Here is a 23,513-nt window from a genome sequence, read left to right on the forward strand (position 1 = left end):
CTCTGTCAAAGGGTTACAGCTCTCTCTCTCTGTTACCTCTCTCTCTCAAAGGGTTACAGCTCTCTCTCTCTGTTACCGCTCTCTCTCTCAAAGGGTTACAGCTCTCTCTCTCTCTCTCTCAAATGGTTACAGCTCTCTCTCTCTTTCTCTCTCTCTCTCAAAGGGTTACAGCTCTCTCTCTCTCTTTCTCTCTCTCTCTCTCTGTTACCTCTCTCTCTCTCTGTTACCTCTCTCTCTCTCTGTTACCTCTCTCTCTCTCAAAGGGTTACAGCGCTCTCTCTCTTTCTCTCTCTCTGTCAAAGGGTTACAGCTCTCTCTCTCTGTTACCTCTCTCTCTCAAAGGGTTACAGCTCTCTCTCTCTCTCTAAGGGTTACAGCTCTCTCTCTCTCTTTCTCTCTCTCTCTCAAATGGTTACAACTCTCTCTCTCTTTCTCTCTCTCTGTCAAAGGGTTACAGCTCTCTCTCTCTGTTACCTCTCTCTCTCTCTCAAAGGGTTACAGCTCTCTCTCTCTCTCTCAAATGGTTACAGCTCTCTCTCTCTTTCTCTCTCTCTCTCAAAGGGTTACAGTTCTCTCTCTCTCAAAGGGTTACAGCTCTCTCTCTCTCTTTCTCTCTCTCTCTCAAAGGGTTACAGCTCTCTCTCTCTCTGTTACCTCTCTCTCTCTCTCAAAGGGTTACAGCTCTCTCTCTCTCTCTCAAAGGGTTACAGCTCTCTCTCTCTCTCTCTCTCAAAGGGTTACAGCTCTCTCTCTCTCTCTCTGTTACCTCTCTCTCTCTCTCAAAGGGTTACAGCTCTCTCTCTCTCTCAAATGGTTACAGCTCTCTCTCTCTTTCTCTCTCTCTGTCAAAGGGTTACAGCTCTCTCTCTCTCTCTCAAAGGGTTACAGCTCTCTCTCTCTCTCAAATGGTTACAGCTCTCTCTCTCTTTCTCTCTCTCTCTCAAAGGGTTACAGCTCTCTCTCTCTCTCAAATGGTTACAGCTCTCTCTCTCTTTCTCTCTCTCTCTCAAAGGGTTACAGCTCTCTCTCTCTCTGTTACCTCTCTCTCTCTCTCAAAGGGTTACAGCTCTCTCTCTCGCTCTCAAAGGGTTACAGCTCTCTCTCTCTCAAAGGGTTACAGCTCTCTCTCTCTCTGTTACCTCTCTCTCTCAAAGGGTTACAGCTCTCTCTCTCTCTGTTACCTCTCTCTCTCAAAGGGTTACAGCTCTCGCTCTTTCTCAAAGGGTTACAGCTCTCTCTCTCTCTTTCTCTCTCTCTCTCAAAGGGTTACAGCTCTCTCTCTTTCTCTCTGTTACCTCTCTCTCTCAAAGGGTTACAGCTCTCTCTCAAAGGGTTACAGCTCTCTCTCAAAGGGTTACAGCTCTCTCTAAAAGGGTTACAGCTCTCTCTCTCTCTCAAAGGGTTACAGCTCTCTCTCTCTCTCAAAGGGTTACAGCTCTCTCTCCTTCTCTCTGTGTTACCGCTCTCCCTCTCTCTGTGTTACCTCTCTCTCTCTCTCAAAGGGTTACAGCTCTCTCTCTCTCTCAAAGGGTTACAGCTCTCTCTCTCTCTCTGTTACCTCTCTCTCTCAAAGGGTTACAGCTCTCGCTCTCTCTCAAAGGGTTACAGCTCTCTCTCTCTCTTTCTCTCTCTCTCTCAAAGGGTTACAGCTCTCTCTCAAAGGGTTACAGCTCTCTCTCTCTCAAAGGGTTACAGCTCTCTCTCTCTCTCTCTGTGTTACCGCTCTCCCTCTCTCTCTGTTACCTCTCTCTCTCAAAGGGTTACAGCTCTCTCTCTCTCTCTCAAAGGGTTACAGCTCTCTCTCTCTCTCTCAAAGGGTTACAGCTCTCTATCTCTCTCTCTCTCAAAGGGTTACAGCTCTCTCTCTCTCTCTCTCTCAAAGGGTTACAGCTCTCTCTCTCTCTCTCAAAGGGTTACAGCTCTCTCTCTCTCTCTCAAAGGGTTACAGCTCTCTCTCTCTCTCTCTCTCAAAGGGTTACAGTTCTCTCTCTCTCTCTCTCTCTCTCAAAGGGTTACAGCTCTCTCTCTCTCTCTGAGTGTGTGAGAACGCGATTGAGGTGGAAGTTTCTTCCTAGATTTCTAATTTTCGATGCTCTTTTTCAGACTTGTTTTTTTATGTTTATTTGAGTTTAGTTTCACTGATTGTCACTGCTGGGGTCTGTGTTTTTTTCCGGACTGTGTGTGTGTGTGTGTGTGTGGGGGGGGTGTTTGTAAGGGATTTCGTGGTGAGCCTTGTGGCTCAAACGCCACCATGTCTGCTGGCTCCGGCCTGGAGAGGCTAACTCGTCGGCACGCCATCAAGATGGTGCCGACGGTGAGCTGCTCGGTGGAGGAGTGCGGGCTGGCCGTTGGTCAGGTAGTCGGTTATGACAGCGGGAAGTCGGCCTCCAGAATGAACAGCGCGGTGGTGATCTTTCTGGACAGCGTCGAGAAGGTGGATCAGGTGGTGCAGAGCGGGGTGGTGATCCAGGGAACCTTCACTCCCGTTCCCTCTCTGGTCGGCGCTGCCAGAAGGGTCATCATTCTAACGTCCCTCCGTGGGGAGGTGGAGATGGGGGGTGAGTGGGTTGGTGGGACAGACAGCCAGGGTGGCAGCAGGGCTGGAGGAAGAAGGGGAGGAGGACACAGTGATCGATGATGATTTGTTCAAACTGACATCAAAAAGGAAACTAGAGACAAGACGGAGCAGCAGCAGAGCCAAAAAGGCAACAAAGAAGAGGTGTCTCAGTCCCAGGGACAGGACAGTTTGTTGGACAGTGATGAAGACAACGTGAAAATAAGCCTTGAAAGTGCTTGTAGTGTAACGAGAATAAAAAAGTTCTGACAGGACACAAAAGGTTTGAGGGTAAAAATTGAAAACTTTGTCCCTGACCTCAAACTGTTTCTGGACTCTGTCCAGTTGGACACGAGGAAGCCGGGTGAGCCTGGTCAGCCGCGTTTCACAGACCAGGAGATTTTCAGGCTGAGAAAAATGGTCCTCAAGATCCAAACCAGCTGGCTGAAGATGACCAAGTGTTGCTCTTTGGTTTTCTCTCAACTTCATTTTGGTCTCCTTGATTTGTTTTTGCTCTTTCTCAATGTGCACCATCTCAAACTGCTCGTTGAATGGAAACGGGGCAAGAAACGATGTCAAGAGAGCCTCTGTCTTCAGTTTAATTAACACAAAAAACTGAATGTCTCTTTTATCCAAGAGACCCACAGCACTGCAGACAATGAAGGGGATTGGAGGAGGGAATGGAACGGCCGGCCTACTGTAGCCATAAAACTAACAACAGTGGGGGGTCGGAGTTTTGTTGTCCAGAGATTTTAATCCAATCTGTTGATGTGGAAGATGTGATGATGGGTCAAATTTTGAAAATCAAGGCACAGTTTGAAAGTGTGACCATGATGTTTTCAATGTGTGTGCTCCAACAGTAGGCACAGAGAGGCTCTTCCTTCTGAACGCCCTGGATGGTGAACTTCAGAGGTGTGGCCGGGGCGAGTATTTGGTCATTGGAGGGGATTCTAACTGCACAGAGAACCCCACGTTAGACCGGCATCACCCTGAACCTCATGCTGCTTCACAAAAACATCTAAAGAAATTGATAGAAACCCATGAGCTTGCTGATGTGTGGAGAAATTTCCACGGTGTGACTCGTCAGCACACCTGGCTCCAGTCTCAAGATGGCCTCCTGTCAGTGTCCAGACTGGATAGATTTTACTGCTTTAAACATCATTTAAATGTTTGTAAGAGTTGTCATAGAAACCCAGTTGGGTTTTCGGATCACTCATTAGTAGAGTGTTGTATTTATATCAATAGTGTCAGGTGTAACAGTGCATATTGGCATTTTAACACATCACTCCTGGCTGATAATGCTTTTAGAAGGGCTTTTGCTGTATTTTGGAAGGATTTTAGAAAGACAAAATCCAGTTTTACTTCATTGCAGCAGTGGTGGGATACAGGAAAGAGGCAGATCAAATCTCTGTGTCTGGAATACACTGGCAATGTCTCAGGGACTCTAATCTATCAGGGATCTGGAGAGAGAACTGGTGGAGTTGCAGGAGTTAGCAGACTCCACCGGAGAAACAAGACATACTGATGTCTTCAAAACAAAGAAGCGTGTGTTGGCTGACCTACTGGGTGTGCCCACCAGGGGAGCTGTGGTGCGCAGTAGGTTCCAGCATGTGGCCATGATGGATGCTCCCTCTCACTTTGTTTTGGGACTGGAGAGGAAGAATGGGCAGAGGAGACTGATCCACTGTCTGCGCTCCGGTGATGGGCGGCTGCTCCGTGAAGCGGCAGAGATCCGTCAGCATGCAGCAAGCTTCTACCAGGAGTTGTTTGTTAGTTGTATAGTTGTTGAACCAGACAAGTTGCTCTCCTTTCTCGGTGGTCTGCCAAAGGTGTCAACAGATGCCAACCAGCGTTTGGAGGCTGATGTCTCTCGGGAGGAACTGTTGGAGGCGCTGCAGAGCCAGAAGCCTGGGAGAGCCCCAGGTATAGACGGCCGGCCAGCTGACTTTTATAAAGCCTTCTGGCCGGTAAAAAGGGAGATCTGTAGAACCTGAAAAACTGGCGACCAGTGGCCCTTCTCTGCTCTGACTACAAACTCCTCTCCAAGGTCTTAGCCAATAGGCTGAGGGAGGTGGTGGAGCAGGTGGTCCATGTGGACCAGACCTGCTGTGTACCAGGCAGGCTAATCACAGACAACGTTCACTCAATTCGTGATGTTTTGAGCCTCTCCAGTTTATTGGGTGCTAAACTTGGTCTTGTTTCTTTAGACCAAGAGAAAGCATTTGATAGGAAGGAACATGGTTATCTCTGGCAAACGCCGGAAGGTTCTGGGTTCGGCTCAGGTCTTATTGCTAAGATTCAAGCCTTGTATGGAGACATGAGAGTGTTGTTAAAATGAATGGTGGTCTGAGCGCTCCTTTAACGTGAAGAGGGGCGTCAGGCAGGGCTGCCCTCCCTCAGGGATGCTGTACTCCCTAGCAATTGAGCCTCTCCTCCACAAACTAAGAGTGGGCCTTCCTGGTTTGAATGTTCCCAACAGGAGCTCAGTTTTTAAACTGTCTGCTTATGCAGATGATCTGATTATTGCTGTTCAAAATCAGAATGATGTTAACTTTTGACCAGTAGTGTTCAGAGTTTTGGTGAAATCTCTTCAGCCAAAGTGAACTGGGGAAAAAGTGAAGGTCTGCGGGTGGGAGATGAGCTGCAGGAGGTCAAACTACCTGGGGGGCTCACTTGGAGGGAAGGAGGGATCAAGTACCTGGGTGTTCCCTTGGGTGATCAGGAAACTGTAGCGAAGAATTGGGACAGTGTTTTAGAGAAGGTGGAGGAGAGACTTAAAAAGTGGAAGTGTTTTTTTCCAAAAATGTCTTTTAGAGGTGGTGTTTTAATAATCAACAATCTGGCTGCTTCCATGTTGTGGCATCGGCTCTCCTGTGTGGACCCCCCAGTCACTCTGCTGGCCAAAATCCAGGCACTAATTGTAGACTGTTTCTGGGACCGTCTCCACTGGATCCCACAGAGTGTCCTCTTCCTCCCTAAAGAGGAGGGGGGCAGGGTCTCGTACACCTGGCCAGCAGGGGAGCAGCTTTTCGACTGCAGTTCATCCAGAGGTTACTGACTGGACCCTCAGACCTGGTGTGGAGGCCGCTGGCTCGGGCTGTCCTGGCTCAGTGTTGGGGATTGGGATTGCAGGAATCACTGTTCTTAATGGACCTTGGAAAACAGAACCTGAAGACTTTTCCAGATTTTTATCAGAGTCTTTTTAAAATCTTGAAACTTAAAAAAAAAAAAGAGAGGACTAAGACTTGCAGTTCATTGTTCTGGTTTCTGAAAGAACCCATTGTGTTTGGAACTCGCTTCGATGTGAGTCGGATTTCAGGCCCCTCTGTTGCAGAAAAGTTCTGAAGGCTCACATCGCCACTCTAGGACAGGTGATGGAGCTGTGGCCCACAACTGGAGGATGCCTCTGTTCTGTCTGCTGCTGTGGGGGTCACTTCAGTGAGGCTCATCCAGAACATGTTAAAGATCTGGAGGAACCAGTTCTCCACTGAGGAACTTGAGCGTTTTATCTCCCAGTCACACAATCTTTCAAACCAAAGTGACTCTGGACCTTTTCCTGTGGAGGGTCTGTCTGGATCTCAAAGAGAGTTCTGGCTGGTTTTAGAACAGGGTGTGTCAGATGTCACACACCTCTCTGTTGCTACAGGAAAAGTGTGTATAAACTGTTGGTGAAAGTTACAAACAAGGAGAAGTTGAAAGGTCGGGCTGACACTCCATGGAGAGCACATCTGGGTTTAAATCCAGGAGTGGAGCCTTCATGGGGGACACTCTACAAACCGCCAGTAACCAAGAGAGTGGGGGACCTACAGTGGAGAGTCCTGCATGGGGCAGTGGCTGTCAATGCCTTTGTGTCCATCTTAAATCCCACTGTGGATGAGAAGTGTCCTTTTTGCCCTCTTAGAGAAACGGTCGTTCACTGTTTTCTAGAATGCAACAGGCTGCAGGTTCTTCTTGTCTCTCTAAAGAAGCTCTTCTGTGTGTTTGATGTGGTTTTTACCAAACACGTGTTCATCCGAGGTGTCAGATAGAATCAAAAAAAGAAAGCACAGTGTGACCTCCTCAACTTCCTCCTAGGGCAGGCCAAAATGGCGGTGTACCTGAGCAGGAGGAGGAAGTTGGAAGGGTCTTGGGACTGCGATGTGAGACTGATTGTCCTCAGAGTGACGAAGAGCAGGCGGAGTCTTGACTTCAACTATTTTAGTCTGATGGAGGATTTGGGATCTTTAGAGGAGGTCTGTGTGGGAAGATCACCTGTTTTTAGGAAGTGGACTTAAAAATCTAAGAAGATGGGGTGAGAGAAGACGAGGTGAATGTGTTTTTTTGAAAATGACGTGTGTGTGTGTGTGTGTGTGGGTGTGTGTTTGTGTTTGTGTGTATATGTATTCTTTTTTATTGTAGTGTAAGTAAAAGATTTGACTGAGTTGAATTAAAGACTTTAAAAATCAAAATCTCTCTCTCTCTCAAAGGGTTACTGCTCTCTCTCTTTCCCTCTCTCTCTCTCTTTCTCGCTCTCTCTCTTTCCCTCTCTCTCTCTAAGTGTTACCTCTCTCTCTCTCTAAGTGTTACCTCTCTCTCTCTCAAAGGGTTACTGCTCTCTCTCTTTCCCTCTCTCTCTCTCTTTCTCGCTCTCTCTCTTTCCCTCTCTCTCTCTAAGTGTTACCTCTCTCTCTCTCTAAGGGTTACCTCTCTCTCTGTTACCTCTCTCTCTCTCTTTCTCGCTCTCTCTCTTTCCCTCTCTCTCTCTAAGTGTTACCTCTCTCTCTCTCTCTCAAAGGGTTACAGCTCTCTCTCTCTCTCTCTCTCAAAGGGTTACAGCTCTCTCTCTCTCTCTCAAAGGGTTACAGCTCTCTCTCTCTCTCTCTCAAAGGGTTACAGCTCTCTCTCTCTCTGTTACCTCTCTCTCTCTCTGTTACCTCTCTCTCTCTCTAAGTGTTACCTCTCTCTCTCTCAAAGGGTTACTGCTCTCTCTCTTTCCCTCTCTCTCTCTAAGGGTTACTGCTCTCTCTCTTTCCCTCTCTCTCTCTAAGGGTTACCTCTCTCTCTGTTACCTCTCTCTCTCTCTTTCCCTCTCTCTCTCTAAGTGTTACCTCTCTCTCTCTCAAAGGGTTACTGCTCTCTCTCTTTCCCTCTCTCTCTCTAAGGGTTACCTCTCTCTCTGTTACCTCTCTCTCTCTCTTTCCCTCTCTCTCTCTAAGTGTTACCTCTCTCTCTCTCAAAGGGTTACTGCTCTCTCTCTTTCCCTCTCTCTCTCTAAGGGTTACCTCTCTCTCTGTTACCTCTCTCTCTCTCTTTCCCTCTCTCTCTCTAAGTGTTACCTCTCTCTCTCTCAAAGGGTTACAGCTCTCTCTCTCTCTCTCTCTCTCAAAGGGTTACAGCTCTCTCTCTCTCTCTCTCAAAGGGTTACAGCTCTCTCTCTCTCAAAGGGTTACAGCTCTCTCTCTCTCTCAAAGGGTTACAGCTCTCTCTCTCTCTCTCTCTCTCTCTCTCTCTCAAAGGGTTACAGCTCTCTCTCTCTCTCTCGCAAAGGGTTACAGCTCTCTCTCTCTCTCTCTCTCTCTCAAAGGGTTACAGCTCTCTCTCTCTCTCTCAAAGGGTTACAGCTCTCTCTCTAAGTGTTACCTCTCTCTCTCTCTCTCTCTCTCTCAAAGGGTTACAGCTCTCTCTCTCTTTCTATCTCTCTAAGTGTTACCTTTCTCTCTCTCTCTCTCTCACTCTCTCTCAAAGGGTAACAGCTCTCTCCGTTGACGGCTGTCAGAAATGTAACAATGACCTTCATGGCGAGGTGCTGCGCTCCTCAGAGAAGGAAGCTTCTCTGGCACAAATCGATGAATGACGTCGACAGGCAAAGAACAAGGCTCTGCCTTATGAGTTCTGTTTGTCACAAATAAAAGAAACCCGTATTAAAATATGACGTAAATGAAACCCTTGCAACTCGCTCCTATCTGAACACGTTGATTCAAAAAAGAAGCGTTCATTCGGTGACGGAGACGAATGTGTTTTACGACAGCATTGTAGAAGATTTCTGGTCTGGGTTGTCGCGGCCTCGCAACTCTCCTTGGGGACTCAGAGACATGAGTTGCTATTTCACTCAGAAATGTAAAGCCTTTGAATTTGTCTCCAGTTTTTTCATCCTCTCATCCAAATATTTAATCTTCATCTCTCCGAAACCAAACATGAGCAGAAAAAACGCCGGATCCTCAACTCTGACGATGATCTCAGCGCTGCCCCTTTCATTCTTTTTATATATTTTATTTTTCACCTTCTGCATTGCTGTAAATTGAAATGTGTAACATTTTGCCATTGTCCGATCACTCGTATACTTTAACAATATTCCTTCATAAAAAAGAAATAAAATTAGATATCTATGCTGCCCTCCAGTGGTTACATCGTCTACCTACAACAGCAGGCACAGTTAATAGCATTTCCCCTGAGTACTTCCAAAGTAAAACCTTTCAGTCCAAATTATCATGCGTCCTGTTGCTTCTGCCTTTATTTTGTCTTGAGAGAGCATCAGTTCCTTCATCAGTAACAGCACAACAACATGCTGTCGTTAGCTCCGTGCTAACACATGAGCGCGCAGAGGTTCTGTCGAAGGCCTGGGAGGCGTGAGCGCCTCTGATGGTGGGAGGCGGACCTGCAGCAGGGAGCGGTGGCTGCTGGCTCTGGTTCCCGAGCAGAGAGACTGACGGCGTAGAGGTGCATGTCGGAGCACGCGCTCTCTCTTTTAAGCGTCTGGTTTCTATGGTTACAGGAGGACAATGGCTTGCCAGTCCACATCAAAGGGGGTACTGGGGACGTCCTGCTGTACCGGTTGACCATGACGGTAACGACAGCAGGTAACGTCACACAGCTAACGTGTAGCATAGCCAACGCTGGCCTATTGCAGACAAATGTTTGTCACGCGTGTGTGTGTCTATGTATGCGTGATAGAAAACTACAACTTGGTGAAGTTAAAGCTCAGCCCCTCTTTAGTTCTAGAAGCTAACAACGTCTGTTGAGCCCAGAACAGTGAGACGGTTCCTGTGTGTCTGTCAGGAACCTGCTGCTGCCTGTACTGGCTGGTCGTCGCCTCCCTGCCCCAGAAGAAAGCCTAGAGAAGCGGCGGCTCGCCTGTTGGACGCGGCAGGAGTTTGTTGTGCTGCACGCTCATTGTCATGAGCCGTCTTCCTGTCGGCTTAAAGTAATAAAAGCTGAAAACAAGGACCTGCGCTCGTCATCGTTTGTTCTGCTGCTTCGACGTTAAATCCAACTACTTAACCGTCGAAGCGCTGACTGACTCGCCTCTGCTCTTTGACTTCTGAAACTCTCGAGCTCCAAACAAATGGGGATGTTCTTTGTATCTTTGTAAAGAGTGGAGTTGATGATGAAGTTCTCTTGTGCTACTGGCACGAAATTGAGGATCTGTGTTATTTTTTCTGGGCTGATCGAAGCCTGTCTGAGAGCGATGGGTCCCGGCGGCAAGCTTGGCAGATGAGCCGCCGATGCTAACAGGAGATGGACTGGCCTGAGGAAGAGCTGGAGTCCCTGCACTCCCAGGTACGCTGCTCCCAGACAGACCCCCCCCCCCCCCATTAACCAGTAGCTCTGAGTTTGCATCAGCCCCCCCCCACACACACACACACACACACACACACACTAGCAGCTCAGACCTTCCACTGGCTGAACTACTCTTCTTTTGTGATTGTCAGGTTGAAAGGATGAAGATTTCCCAGGAGGAGGAGAGGCAGGTGGCCTCACCTCAACAAAGAGCATCGAGAGCATGAAGCTTCTCTGGTGAACTCGTTTTTTAATCTTCCCTCGGTCAGCTGACCTCGCCAGCGGGTGGTGAGGTCGTCCAGGTGGTGGCTGTCCTGCTGGTGCAGAGCTGTTTTCACTTCAGCGGCGTTCACACACAATGCAAAGCCACGTATTTGCATGATTGAATTGATCGTTGAGTCAACGTAAAAATGGCCGACGTGAGTGATGCAGGTAGCTCATCACAAACTGCAGGAATACGCAGCGTTTGTGGGGGTTGAGGTTTTTTGTGTGGCCTCTTCACATTTTTGCACACGTTGAACGTGTTGAGCTCTGAGATCTCTTTCATGAAAGTCGATCCCTGATGTCCTACTGAGCCCCACGATGGCGGAGCAGCCGGTGGGGGTCGTTGGGGTCGGCGACCATTCGGCCTTGTGGGTCCAAGCTTGTTAGAGCGCAGTGAGGGGGGAGACCCCGTCTCAGTGAGGGGGGAGACCCCGTCTCAGTGAGGGGGGAGACCCCGTCTCAGTGAGGGGGGAGACCCCGTCTCAGTGAGGGGGGAGACCCCGTCTCGTGTGTTTCAAGTCTGCACAACAGGTGGCGATGTACAAGAACGCTCTGGAGGAGCATCAGGATGAGGAAGAGGAGGATCCACACGCATCACAGGTGACATACCGATTTGTTTTAGTGACACTTAGTGATGTCATCTAAAGGGCGATGGGGCCTGACGGGTCCCAGCCCAGTGGGCCTGTCTTGGTCCGGAGGCTCTCCTGGGTCATGTGAGTACCATGCATTGAGCTAAGCTCCATCTCCCTGTGGGTCTCTGTCCTTTGGTCTGGCTCTGGGATCGACGGACAGTAACAGACTTCCCCTAAATGTGGAACTTTTCCTTTTAAAGGTGTGAAAATTTGAGCTCCTGTTTTCTGTTCGGTGATGGAAGAGCTGGTGGTGCAGCAGGAGGAGGCCCAGCCCGACAGTCAGGCGCCACTGGAGGAGCGTGTCCGAGCCCCCAAGTGGAGCTGCAGCACGTCGGGTCGGTCGTGTTACAGGCTCATTTTCCAACAGCTTAGCATTTTAGCGAAGCCTTCAGTGATAAAAAATAGGAACACTGTTTGTTGCTGGAACAAACTGAGCTTCTTTTGAGCTTCTTAGCCCCGCCCCTTCCCATACAAACATTTACTGATCAGCTGCCCAAAGTTGTGGCCTGTTTGCTGACAGACACACAAACAGGCACCGAACTCACCTGAGCTCCTTGGAGGAGGAAGCAAGCCTCAGGGAAGTTCCTCTTAGGTCAAATCTCATCAGTGGAACTGTTCATGTGTCTCAGAAAAAACTGGAGCAGCAGACATTTCTGCTGGAGAAGAGACGGAAGAGCGGCTCTGAAGATGATGTGCTGTCCAGCATAAGCAGCGTGGGAGAAGGGATGGAGAGGAAGCGGGGAGCTGGGGACAGCCGGGGCCGACGCCAAGAACTTCCAACAGGAGCCTCAACTCCTGTCAATCCTACTGTTCACATGGCCTGGACAACACATTCATCTCTTGCTCTCTCTCTCTCTCTCTCTCTTTCTTCCAGGCTACAGGGACAAAATGCCATTTGGCAGCAAAAATATTCTACGCTTAAGGAAACACCGTTGAAGTCAGCAGAGGTCCAAACGAAGGTGCGTCAGTCGGAACGCTGTGGAAATAAAGGACGAGGTTCGCTCTTCGTTTAGGATGAAGCGCATCAGGAGCACAAACCTTGAACTCATCATTTCTTCTTGAAGTGATGTTTCACCCAGAAGTGTATATTAGCTTTTAAGTACTCATTGATAGGCGTCTTTGAGGTGTTTTTACCCTCCTGCGGTACTTCCTTGTTACTCCAGAGTACAGGAAGAGCCTGCCACCTCAGGCCCACCCTTTGGTTTGAAAACTAACTGAATACTAACCAGCTCATTGACAATAGCACCCAGCTGGCTAGTTTAGTTTGTCAGTCTCCATTAGCTTCATGCTAAATATGCATGGTTGGTACGGTTGCTCACGTGTGTGTTGTGCAGAGGGAAGCTCTCACAGGGGAAAAGGAGAGGAAGCTGTGGCAGAGAATCCTGTTGCTGCAGGACAGCACAGAGAACCTGGAGGGCCACAATAACAAACGCCAAGATGTCTCAGTTAGTGATGAAATGGAGCGGCAGACGAATGAGTCGAAAAAACCCGGAACTAAGTAGTGACGCCAAACAACACGAGCAGCTCTACTGCTCCAGCAGAAGGAGTGGTCGTGTAAAGGGTGAGAAAAGTGCAAAAGCCCGTGTTCACTGAAAGAAGAATGGAAAGACTGATAGATGGACAGCAGGAAGAACTAAATCTGCTCGAGAAGAAAAGAAAGAAATACAGATGAAAAAACAATAAATGGCATCATAAATGTAATAAATTCCAAGTAAAATTGTAGTGCAAATAAAGACAGGATTGTATCAGATCCCTTGAAGTGGTCAAAATATGAAGCTATCAGAAATAAACGAAAGGCTGTAGGACCCTGCTGTCAGCTTCAGTACCCCTGAATACCATGGACAGGAGAAAGGGACGGTGCTCGTTAGCATTCTCGCACGTCCAGAGGCAGCTGCCAGCACACAACGGTAATCCAGCCGTTAGCATTAGCAAACAGTAGCAGCACACTGTTGGCAAACTTTAACCAAAACCCTCACGAAATTATCCAAAACAGTTCAGGGTAAAGTACTGCAGCCAGACCAGCGAACAAGCTGAGAGACGAAACCCCTGTCCGTGTCGGACCTTGTTATCCAAGGCTGACTCAGAGTTCTTGGACTGGCGCACGTTTTAGCCTGAAAAGTACCATTCAAGGGTTTTTCTGCCGAATCAAGTAATCGTGCTTGACCTTCTAATGGCCTATTTATTGGAAGCATATGGGGACACATCTGCTTGCTGTTCTGCAGGGCTTTCATCCGTCCGCTCCGTCTGATCTTCGAATCTCTCTGGTTGGATTCTTTGATTGTGAGCAATGTGCTTGGTTCCTGGCTTTGAATCACTGCCCTCCTCAGGACGGTTTCCACCCACACAAACGCTGCCTGACGGGAGTCCTGTAGCAAAACGTTAGCAACAAGCATCTTACTGCAAGTTGGGCAGTGCGTGGGCAGCAGACGGGACACAACGGGACACTGGCACTTTGCTGCCCTCCATCACTTCCAGTCAGGGTTCCACCTTTTGCAGCTTTGTGAAACTAGAATGAAGGCATACAAAATGTTAAAAGTTATTAATCTGTCATTAATAAAAAATAGAATTGGGGGATTTCAAAGCCATTAACATCTGTAATTTATCATTTCAAACCTGTTCACCCCCCCCCCCCCAAAAAGAAACTAGGTAAAGTCATCCCTCCGCTCAACCGTTCAAGGCTGGAAACATCATTTCACAAACTGCAGACGCGTCTACTTCATATACTTGAAGAGAATCAGTTTCAGTTGAGGTCTAACAGATCAACACATTGGCAATAATAGAGGCGACAGAAGAAATCGCTATCGATTGTAAACAATATGCTTCTGACGTCTTCATTGACTTAAAAAAAAGCTTCTGACAGCTTTTTGAAATATGGTGTCAGGGGAGTTGTGCTGGATGGGGTGTAAGGTTATTTAAGTGGGAGACAGCAGTTTGTGAAACGGGGGAACTGTGTCCTCATGTTTGGATATTGCTTGTGGTGTCCCCCAGGGGTCAGTGTTGGGCCCTGAGTTCTTCGTTTTGTACATTGATGACACATGTAAGATCACTAAGTAGTGCTTTTTGTGTTGTTTCTGATGACACAAATATCTTCTGTTCCGAGGGTTAATTTAAAAAAAAAAACTACAGAAGGACGTCGCTTTAGAAAAGAACAAACTAAAAAAAATGGTTTGATAAGAACAGATTATTGTGGAATTTGAGCAAAACAAAAATAGTGCGGTTTGGTTACTGAATACACAGGAAATAGTAAAAATAGATGGCGTTAGAAAGAGTTCATGAAATCAAATGTTGGGGGGGCAGAACCACAGAATTAACCGGAAATCACACATCAAACATGTGCCAACTAAAGTCTCAAGAACTTGTTTTTGAGCCTGTTTGGGGGGTCAAATTGAGGTCTAAAGGGGCGGAATAAGAAAGAAAGAAAGAAGGAAAGAAACAGAACAGATACAACAGGGTCTTCACCCTTTGGGGCTCAGGCCTGACCCTCATAATTCTGAGGGATAAAATGTTGGTGAATCCAAAAATCAGGGAGAAACTGTGTTAGCCTGAAGCTAACAGGCTGACAGCTAACAACGGCATGTTTACAGAGGCATGCCAGGGACACGACGCCAGTTCAAGACATCGAGCAGCAAATACGCGACAAACAAGTCACGGATTTGGGATAGTCAGAATCATGAGTTGATTGGTGGATTCATGGAGTCCACCATTATTCACAATTCTTCCAGCTTCTTTTCTTTCTAGAATCTACACGTGTCTCCTCTGTACGGCCCTGTTCTGCACAATGTGACACACAAGTGGAGAGGACGAGCCACGCAGGCAGCTCTTCTTCAGTAGTGCTGTTGTATCGAGTGTCCAGATAGACTTTGATCCTTTCTCTTTCATGTAAACTGATCGTGGTTTACAGCAGAGTTGATGATCCATAATCACTCCCAAAAAACTCAGGTTTCATAAACTCTCCATGGAACTCCATTTAAATGCTTTCTTTCAGGCAGTTGACACCACCAGACAGCACGAACTTTGATTTGTTTTCATTCAGTGATTCGACATCAAAACCACCAGAAACACCGCATCCTTCTGTAGACTCTTGATAGCAACCCAGTTAAGACTCTCCACCAGTCTGGTGTTACTGGTAGACCTGAACCTCCAACACCCACCAGTCTGGTGTTACTGGTAGACCTGAACCTCCAACACCCACCAGTCTGGTGTTCACTGGTGGATCTGATGTAGACCTGAACCTCCACCATCCACCGGTCTGGTGTTTACTGGTGGATCTGACGTAGAACTGAACCTCCACCATCCACCGGTCTGGTGTTTACTGGTGGATCTGACGTAGAACTGAACCTCCACCATCCACCGGTCTGGTGTTTACTGGTGGATCTGATGTAGAACTGAACCTCCACCATCCACCGGTCTGGTGTTCACTGGTGGATCTGATGTAGACCTGAACCTCCACCATCCACCGGTCTGGTGTTTACTGGTGGATCTGACGTAGAACTGAACCTCCAACACCCACCGGTCTGGTGTTTACTGGTGGATCTGACGTAGAACTGAACCTCCAACACCCACCGATCTGGTGTTTACTGGTGGATCTGATGTAGAACTGAACCTGCTGGTATCTCCAGCTAATGGTGAATTCAGGTCTCTGACCTGGAGACCAGGGAACCAGACGTTTAGGGCCTAACACACAGCAGAGCGCCAAGTCATTGGTTCTAACAGGAAAAGCATTCATTGGAACAAGGAACCTTTCTGTTTGACACCAGTGAGAGTTTGTGGAAGAATTTATTGTGGTTCCTCTCATTCCGCTGTTTGTTCTGAATCCAGCAGAAACCTCCCTCCCCTCAGTGGTGCGTCTTCAGCCTCCGTCAGGGTCCCAGCGATGCCCAGGTTTTCTTTTCCACAGGAAGCACAGCCTGAGCCGAACGTGTCTCACTTCATGAAGCGGATGCTCATCTTGTGATCAATGCTCACTTTCTGCAGCGACTGAAAATACAAAAACGTCCTTCCTTTCATCTGAATGTTAATTGTTCGACCATGGAAACACACACAGAGGAGTGTTTGCGTGTTTGTAAAGCGAGAAGCAGATTTTACTCTTTAAAACTTTGTCCAGCTTAAAATGTTCCATTTCCTGAACGCAAACCTTCCTGTAATGTTCCTCCAATGTTCCAGCAAGTCACAGAATGTTCTGACTGTGGGGTTGTTCTGGGAATGTAAAGGGAATATTTTAGGGGAACATACAGAGGATGTTCCCTCTGTGTTACTTGACGAAAGACCTGAAAGATTCTGGGAAAGTGATGCAAGAACCTACATAGGAAATCACCACTGGTTTTTCCCTTGAAGGTTCCTGTAATATCTCTGGAATGTTCTCTAGTAGTCATCTACAAAATATGCCCAGAACATTGTCTCTTCCACTGCTTTTTCACCAAAAACGTCCACCTACTTCTGAAAGAACGGTGGGAACATATCATCATGGATGGGCGGGTGTTTGACCAAAAGAGAACCACACAGGAAAATCGTACTTAACATCACAAATGTCTTCTTGCAGGACAAACATCCTCAATGGTTGTCAGGGTTTGCTTTACCTCTTGAGGACATTACACAGGTTTCCCAGAACGTTCCCCTCTCACCTTCCTGAACTCGTCAAAGGAGATGGCGTCGTCGTTGTCATGATCGGCTTCCTGCATGGCTCGTTCCGCGATGCTCTGCAACTGTTCCTCTGTCACCTGAATCCCCATCATCGCCCGCAGAACCTGCCAAAGAGGAGGCGCCTTGAACTCGTATTCTCTGTACGGGCCAGCGGGGGTGACAGTGAAGGCGTCTAAGTTACTCCCTTAAATGTGCGTGGAACCCGTGTTTCTAGCACAAATCCTTGATGGTTGAAAAGTGTCAAACCTGCAGAAGTTCCCCTCGTGAGATCTTTCCGTCGCAGTCTTGGTCGTACAGCTGGAAGGCAACTGAACATCCAGAGTCCACAAGTCAGTCTCAGAAGAACACGTGTAAATGTGAAGCAGAACCAAACAAATGGAACCAACATTTGAGTTTCCTGGTTGTACTGTTGGCTGGTTCTTGCATCCTGTCTCTGCTCCGGTTTTTGTCCGTGGGACGGAAGTGAACCAGAACTCGGACAAAGGAAGGAAAATCTACCGTTTCCTGTCTGGAGAGAGATGGGGGCCAATGAGTGTTCCCGTTTTAAATAACGGAACCAACAAGGCTCAAAGAGGGAGAGAAAGTGTTGATAATGAGAGAGGCTGTCGAACCCGCGAGGGAAGAAGGCGCCAACAATTCGGTCTCTGATGGGGTTCAGGTCCAACTCTGGAACTGCTTCAAAGTCGTCAAACCTGAGATGGAACGTCAGGAAGTTAAAGGTGAATAAGGAACCCTTGGTTCAGTTCACTGGGCCCCACTAGTGTGCAACCCCCCAACGTTACTGTGGAGAAACGACCAGCCAGTTCTTTTGGAGCTTCTCAGTTTCAGCAAGCAGCAAACGTTCTGCTAGCACTGTCCAGCGTTACCTGCCCCCCCCCCCCCCACACCCACCTGAGTCGTCCTCTGTTGTCTCTGTCCAGGAACTCAAACCTCTCGTACAGACGCAGGATGTGGGCGGCCGAGACTGAAACAGAGCGTTTGATTGGTTCTGGATTAATTTCTCCTCCTGTCAGCCTATCAGACTACAGTATGACTCCTCCTCCTCCCCCTCATCATTACTCAGCTGTGCAAACTAAAACTCTGGCTCGTACCATCAACACAAACCTGGTCATGGAATTGGAAGTAACAACTTCTAGGCCTGGAAAATTTCTAGACAGATAAAGGAATATTTGCTCCATCGGATGTAGACACAAACGTCTGGGAAGCTCTTGTGTTTGTGATTTAGTAAACGTTTATGTCTTACAGCATTGATTGTCACCATCGTAGAAGTTTCACATAGCCTTGAAAATTGTATAGTTTTCTGACGTGAAGACAGTCCTTAAACATCTTGGTAAAACGTTAGTGTGTGGTGGACATTCATTAATATAATGAGACTTGTAATTTAATCATTGAAAAGGTGCGGTGACGTCATAACTACCGCTGTCTCGCTCAGACGTGGCTGAAGCTCATAAATGAGGCCTGCAAACGAACGAAAACGGAACTTTGATTTGGATTTTGGTTTTGTTGTTCTGAGTTCTGGAAACCCTCTTGTGACGGCCCTGGAGGTCGCGACCTTCGCCTGGTGTAACAGTAAACAGTTGACAGTTCTGTTGCTGGTGGCGTCCGTATATCAGTGACAACAGTTCAGGGCGTCGACGCTCAGACGGAGATAAAGAACAGATGAAACGACTCTGGTGAGTTGGACAGCGCCGCCACCGCTGGTGTCAGACAACTCAGTGTTTCTTGAAGACCTCAGCAGGCAAATGGACATCCGTGTGGCGCCCCGTCCAGGATGGCGCTCTAGCCTCCACACTTCCCTCTTGGTCATCCGCCACATGGACGTTACTCTGCTGTTCAGTCGTTGATGTATTCAGTCCAAAATGGCGGCCACACTGTTGTCAGAAACACGCCAGGGTTTCCTCTTGTGGGAATTGGCACTCTGCTTACAACCTCCCCTCAACCAAATACCAACGTCGTCATGGTAACTGACACCAACTGTTTTTTTTTTTTAAATTTTCTGATGTGTTTATATGTGAGCATGAATCAGAGCAAGTGGGTGGAAACGAAAATGCGGCTGTAAACGGGAAACTGTTCCCTTTTAGTCCTGAATGATGAAACGCCCCTCGGGATCGACTCAGACCGACAGTTCCTGGAATGACGGCCAGACTTGGAATACAAAATCAAACGAGTAGAAGATCAACTCACAGCCGGTTTCCTGGATGAGCCGCTGGGCGTCGGGGACGTGGTCCATGCTGCTGGAGCTGCCGGAGCCCATCGTGCTGCTCCAACACAAACCTCCACCTCTGAGGGCATTGCTGCGGGTCCACGTGTTTGGCTCCGCCCCATCGCAGGCAGGCTGGCCTCCTGAGAGGCAAGTCAGAGAAGTCTGGTCTGTTTGGTTCTCTGTTCATGACGTAGAAGCAGGGAAGAAACAGGTAAAAGCATTCGTCAGGTGGTTTTCCTCCTGGGCCACCGTATATCTAACACACACCACTGCTGCGTGTTCTCAAGTCAAGCGGTCAGGTTGCTAAACTTTTTCAGATGCAGGAATGAAAACTAAATTATTGAACGATAAAATTTGTTCTGATAAAATCGTTTTATCTGTAACTCACAGGAGAGAAAAACAATTGAGACCCAAGTCTAGATTATTAAGAAAGTTTAACCTACAGAAACACCCACAGGACCTGGTCCACGGTCTTAGCCCTGCATTCAGTCTCACAGGCAGGGTTTCTTCCTTCCTTCTTTCTTTTCTCTGTTAATAATAATAATACATTTGATTTATAAGGTGCCTTTCAAGGCACTCAAGGTCGCCGTACAACAGTTTAAAAAAAACAAAACATGCACAATTTAAAAGAACAACAGAAGTCTCTAGCAGAGCACAGAAGAGGCCATTCAGCCATACGCCTGTCTAAAAAGGTGAGTTTTGAGAAGTTTTTTGAAGGTGTCAATGGAGTCAGTGTTTCTGATGTCAGGAGGGAGGGAGTTCCAGAGGCGAGGGGCAGAGCAACTGAAGGCTCTAGCCCCCATGGAGGTCAGACGGACTCTGTTGGTCTGCGACAGAGAAAAGAAAGATTTTGTGGCTGCGGAATGTAACCTGCTGTATGAAATCAAATGTGGGAATGAGTTGTAGACCAGATGTTTTTAAGAATCGTGTGTGTGTGTGTGTGTGTTTGTGTGTGTGTGTGTGTGGGCGGACGTGGACTCATTGGAGCTGAGAGCTGCTGAACTCAGGTGCTTTCAGCCCACCAGAGGGAGCCATTCTCTGATGAATACAGTTTATGTGAAGTACTACCAAGAGTGTGTGTGTGTGTGTGTGTGTGTGTGTGTGTGTGTGTGTGTGTGTGTGTGTGTGTGTCTGTACACGTTAGGTTGAGGTTGATTTCAGGTGAAGGGTGAGTTATGTTTTATTGACGCCGCGTTTATCTTGACTACAGATGTGTTTGTCCTCCAGAGTCAGGGAGGAGGCGGAGCTACGTCATCTCCGTTAATAATAACCCACCCTGTTGGTCACTGTTAGCTAATTTTGCTGGCTAACGTTGATTAGCTGGATGGTTTGGTGGGATTCAGATGTTCCGATCTTTCAAATGGAGCTTCCTGATGCCTCCAACCGCTCACAGTCACAACAAGCACGACTGCTTAGATGTTGTTTACGTCACGTTCTGGATTCTCCGACCCGATGTGGGAGTGTCCAGAGGTCAGAGGATGAGCTGCAGGCTCAACAGCTGCCTAGAAACCGTGAGCAGACGGAGATCAACTCTGTTAAATATCCTTTCACCATCAGAGGCTTCTTGTGTTGGAGCACACAATTAAAAACTAAACACAACAAATGTCGGTCAAAGTTCAAATCCCTCTGGTTAGAAGAGTCGTCCAGACCCACAGAGCGCAGCCTTTCAAACCCAGCCGTCATAAGGAGAACCAGCCCATTCCTGTCGGACGCTGTGTACTCAATGAGTGTGTCACTTATTTTGAGAGGTGAACCCGTGATGGTGGCTGAGGCTTCTGACCCCTGCAGCCGCTGCACGACTACATGTTCAAGCAACAACTTTATTTATGATTCAGTACTTAAGTCACAATATGATGTCAGTGGAACTGCACATCACCTCCAGCGTACTGGTGTAGAACTCGCCGGACCAGGAGGTGAAGGAGTAGCGGCGGCAGGCATGGCGGCTACAGCCAGTCCTGCTGGCGGCGTTGTGTTTGCCGTGAATTGTGTCAACAGTTGAATTTATTTTTGTCAGAAGTAGTTAAGCCTGCCACCCTTGACCCAGTTTGGTTTCATTCCAGCACACAGACACACACACACACACACACACACACACACACACACAGCCTCCCCCCGTCTCCACTATGATGGTGTAAACATTCATCGCTGCCGCCACACGCGCGCTCGCGGTCAACATCTGCTGGTTTCCTTCTTTTCTTTCTCTCTTGAGCAGTTGAGTCGACTCTGAATGCGTCACCAGGATGCTTAGGACATTTTTATTTTTTTGTTTGAGAAGATGGACGGGAAATGAGGGAGGAGACACGTGTTTGAAGTGGACAAAAGCTGGGCGTCCACGTGTTGCTGGGAGTGAAAGTGCAGCTCTCGTTGGGACTGACGGTCCAGTTCTAAAAGACAAACTGGCGTTTCTCAAGTTTGTTGGTATGTCAGCCTCTCGCCTGGGCAGCAGGAGAAGAGCCTCATCAGAGCGTCCTGGTCACGTCTCTCACGGCGACACCTTGAACATTGGAGATGTTCTTTTGTTGGGAGTTCTGTTCGCAACAATGAGAGCGTGTGAGTTCTAAATGTGCAAATTGGGGGGAAAAAACGTTTTTCAGAACTGCAAAAAGTGCAGTTTTCTTGAGTGAGTACTAATTACATTCTGATTGATGTAAAAGATCTCAACAACTCCTGCAGAGAATCACTGACCGAGACCCGATCGACAGGTGGATCTACTGGATCCTCAGGAAACCTAGGATGCAGTGAAAGCCCCTCCCACTATGATTGATTGACAGGTTGTCAGGGCAGATACATTCATGGATCACACACGACTCTGCTGCCATTCAGCTTCACTGAGCTTTTGTCCCGACTGTCACAGCCAATGAGACTGGAAGCATTTCACTGTGTGTGTGTGTGTGTGTGTGTGTGTGTGTGTGTGTGTGTGTGTGTGTGTGTGTGTGTTGGAGAAGTGGGTTTGGCTGACAGCCAGCAGGAAATGAAAGGAGTCTTCCTGGCTGAGTGACCTTTGGCCCCCTCCCAGCTCCCCCCACCACCTACTGGCTCTGATACTGACAGAACAGAACCAAAGAGGAGCCATGATCGGTTCAGGAAGGAGGTGAAACTAAAATAATGAGCTACACCCACAAGACAGTCGTGATCGTATTCATGTCAGCGGTCACATCCAGTGGTGAGTTGGGACAGGTGCCCTCCAGCGATCAGACGCACCACCTGTCTATCACACTAACTCCAACCAATCAGATCAAGGAACTGACGTAGAAGCTGAACCTCCGGCCAGTAGAAGAGTGACAACACCGTTTCCATGGCGCTCTTTGCTCTTTCTTCAAATACTATACAGCAGCATCTACGCTAACCTCATCACAAGCTCCCATTGTTGTTCGCCGCAGGTGCTTCTCAAGGTGACTGTAGCTCCTCCCCTCGAAGCTGATGTGAAATCACAAGCACGTGACTTACAGCCTGGTAAGATGGCCCCTAGTGTGATGTCATGAGGTATTGTGACAGTCAGGTTGATCATTTTTATTCGATCGGCATCATCTGAGACGTTCTCGTGACTCTTTGGACGTTCAAGACTTTGGTTCCGACCAGCTGCCCCAGTAAGCGTGGCCCATCATGGCGGCACTGCAGAGGAACCCACAAATTCCCGGGTTCAACAACGTCCAGCATCGCACGGCAGTAACTGGTGTTAGAACGCAAGAACGTCCAGTTCACTGGTGGTTGGTACCTGCACACACGTGACGGCGCCGTTAGAGACTCACACCTGTACGGAAGCGGCACCTGTTGGCATAGACCGCACGCTGAGGTCCACTGCTCTCCTCAGCGTCTCATTTATTCAAAGCAGGCCCCCGGAGGGAGGAGCCTCAGGTAGATCTCTGCAGGACGTCAACGGACACCCAAGAGTACTAACGGAATTGCTGGCGCCGCACATGGACGGCCAGGAAGCGTCATGCAGGTCTGGACTGAGTAACTTGTAAAGGATTCAGCTCAGGCATTCGCCATGATGACCATTAACAGGGAGGACACTGGACTGGTTGCACTGGTCAGCTCGTGGTGTGACTGAAGAACCAACCCACCTGAGTAAGAAACTTTGTGAAAATATGTTTGGAATGTGGTTATATAACTGTGCCATTGTTTCTAGAGACAAATGAGAGGTGACGCTGTGCAGTCCAGCTTCTAGCAGCGGAGACGGCGAGGAGGAGGAGGGACGTCCCGCCGGGTGCCAGCAGGCTGGTAATGAGGGCGAAAATTCCTCTGATGTAGAGAGAAGAAAGTAAATGGATGATGTGATCCGGATTCATCCACGGTGCCCGGAGGAAACCTGCGATGGGGAGATGTGTTGATGTCCTAGAACTCTTTGTGACTTTGAGCCCCTGACAACTTTATTATCCCCAGAATACGCTACAAAAACCAAGACGGTGCCGGCGACCATGTAGCCACACACATCTGTCATGCTGCCAGTGTTGGAGAGAGAAATCATGGGGTTCTCAAAGTACAGTCCAGGGACTCACTGGTGAATGCAGCAAGAAAACCTACAGCAACTGAAGAGGAAAGAAAACAAGCAAGTGTGGATCCTGATGAGCCTCAGACTGGGACTTGGGGACGGTTTAGCTGCTGTTCGCCATCAGTCTTGATTAGCTTCAAGGTGAATATACCTGGCTGCCTCCTCCACAGAGAAGAACGTGGTGAGGACATG

At 48.2% G+C, this 23,513-nt stretch overlaps 2 protein-coding genes across 4 annotated transcripts in view; one reads left to right on the top strand and one right to left on the bottom strand.

Annotated features, from left to right (window-relative positions):
• cox7a1 (cytochrome c oxidase subunit 7A1) overlaps positions 1-17,960 on the top strand; it is a 22,664-nt gene extending 4,704 nt beyond the window's left edge. The window contains exons 1-5 of one of the 3 annotated variants that reach the window (XM_086216985.1): positions 9,658-10,090; positions 10,243-10,954; positions 11,187-11,321; positions 11,861-11,945; positions 15,805-17,960. In XM_086216985.1, the coding sequence (XP_086073111.1) occupies positions 10,923-10,954; positions 11,187-11,321; positions 11,861-11,945; positions 15,805-15,897 (345 nt within the window). In that variant the 5' untranslated portion in view covers positions 9,658-10,090; positions 10,243-10,922 and the 3' untranslated portion in view covers positions 15,898-17,960. Of the gene's footprint in view, positions 1-9,305; positions 9,391-9,589; positions 10,091-10,242 lie in introns of those variants that run through there. The other 2 variants (XM_086216986.1, XM_086216987.1) reach the window with 2 other exon arrangements.
• chp2 (calcineurin-like EF-hand protein 2) lies at positions 15,748-18,959 on the bottom strand. The gene is made up of 7 exons (XM_086216982.1): positions 18,811-18,959; positions 17,518-17,590; positions 17,238-17,318; positions 17,013-17,134; positions 16,873-16,934; positions 16,608-16,730; positions 15,748-15,963 (listed from the first exon to the last, which is right to left on the bottom strand). The coding sequence occupies exons 1-7, from the start codon at positions 18,878-18,880 to the stop codon at positions 15,910-15,912; spliced, it is 585 nt and encodes a 194-aa protein (XP_086073108.1). The 5' UTR covers positions 18,881-18,959; the 3' UTR covers positions 15,748-15,909.
• Between the last annotated feature and the right edge of the window lie 4,554 nt (positions 18,960-23,513).

This window comes from Aulostomus chinensis, chromosome 10, assembly GCF_037954235.1.
Source record: "Aulostomus chinensis isolate RoL2024-O1b breed Wild chromosome 10, RoL_Achi_v1.0, whole genome shotgun sequence".
NCBI classification, from domain to species: domain Eukaryota; kingdom Metazoa; phylum Chordata; class Actinopteri; order Syngnathiformes; family Aulostomidae; genus Aulostomus; species Aulostomus chinensis.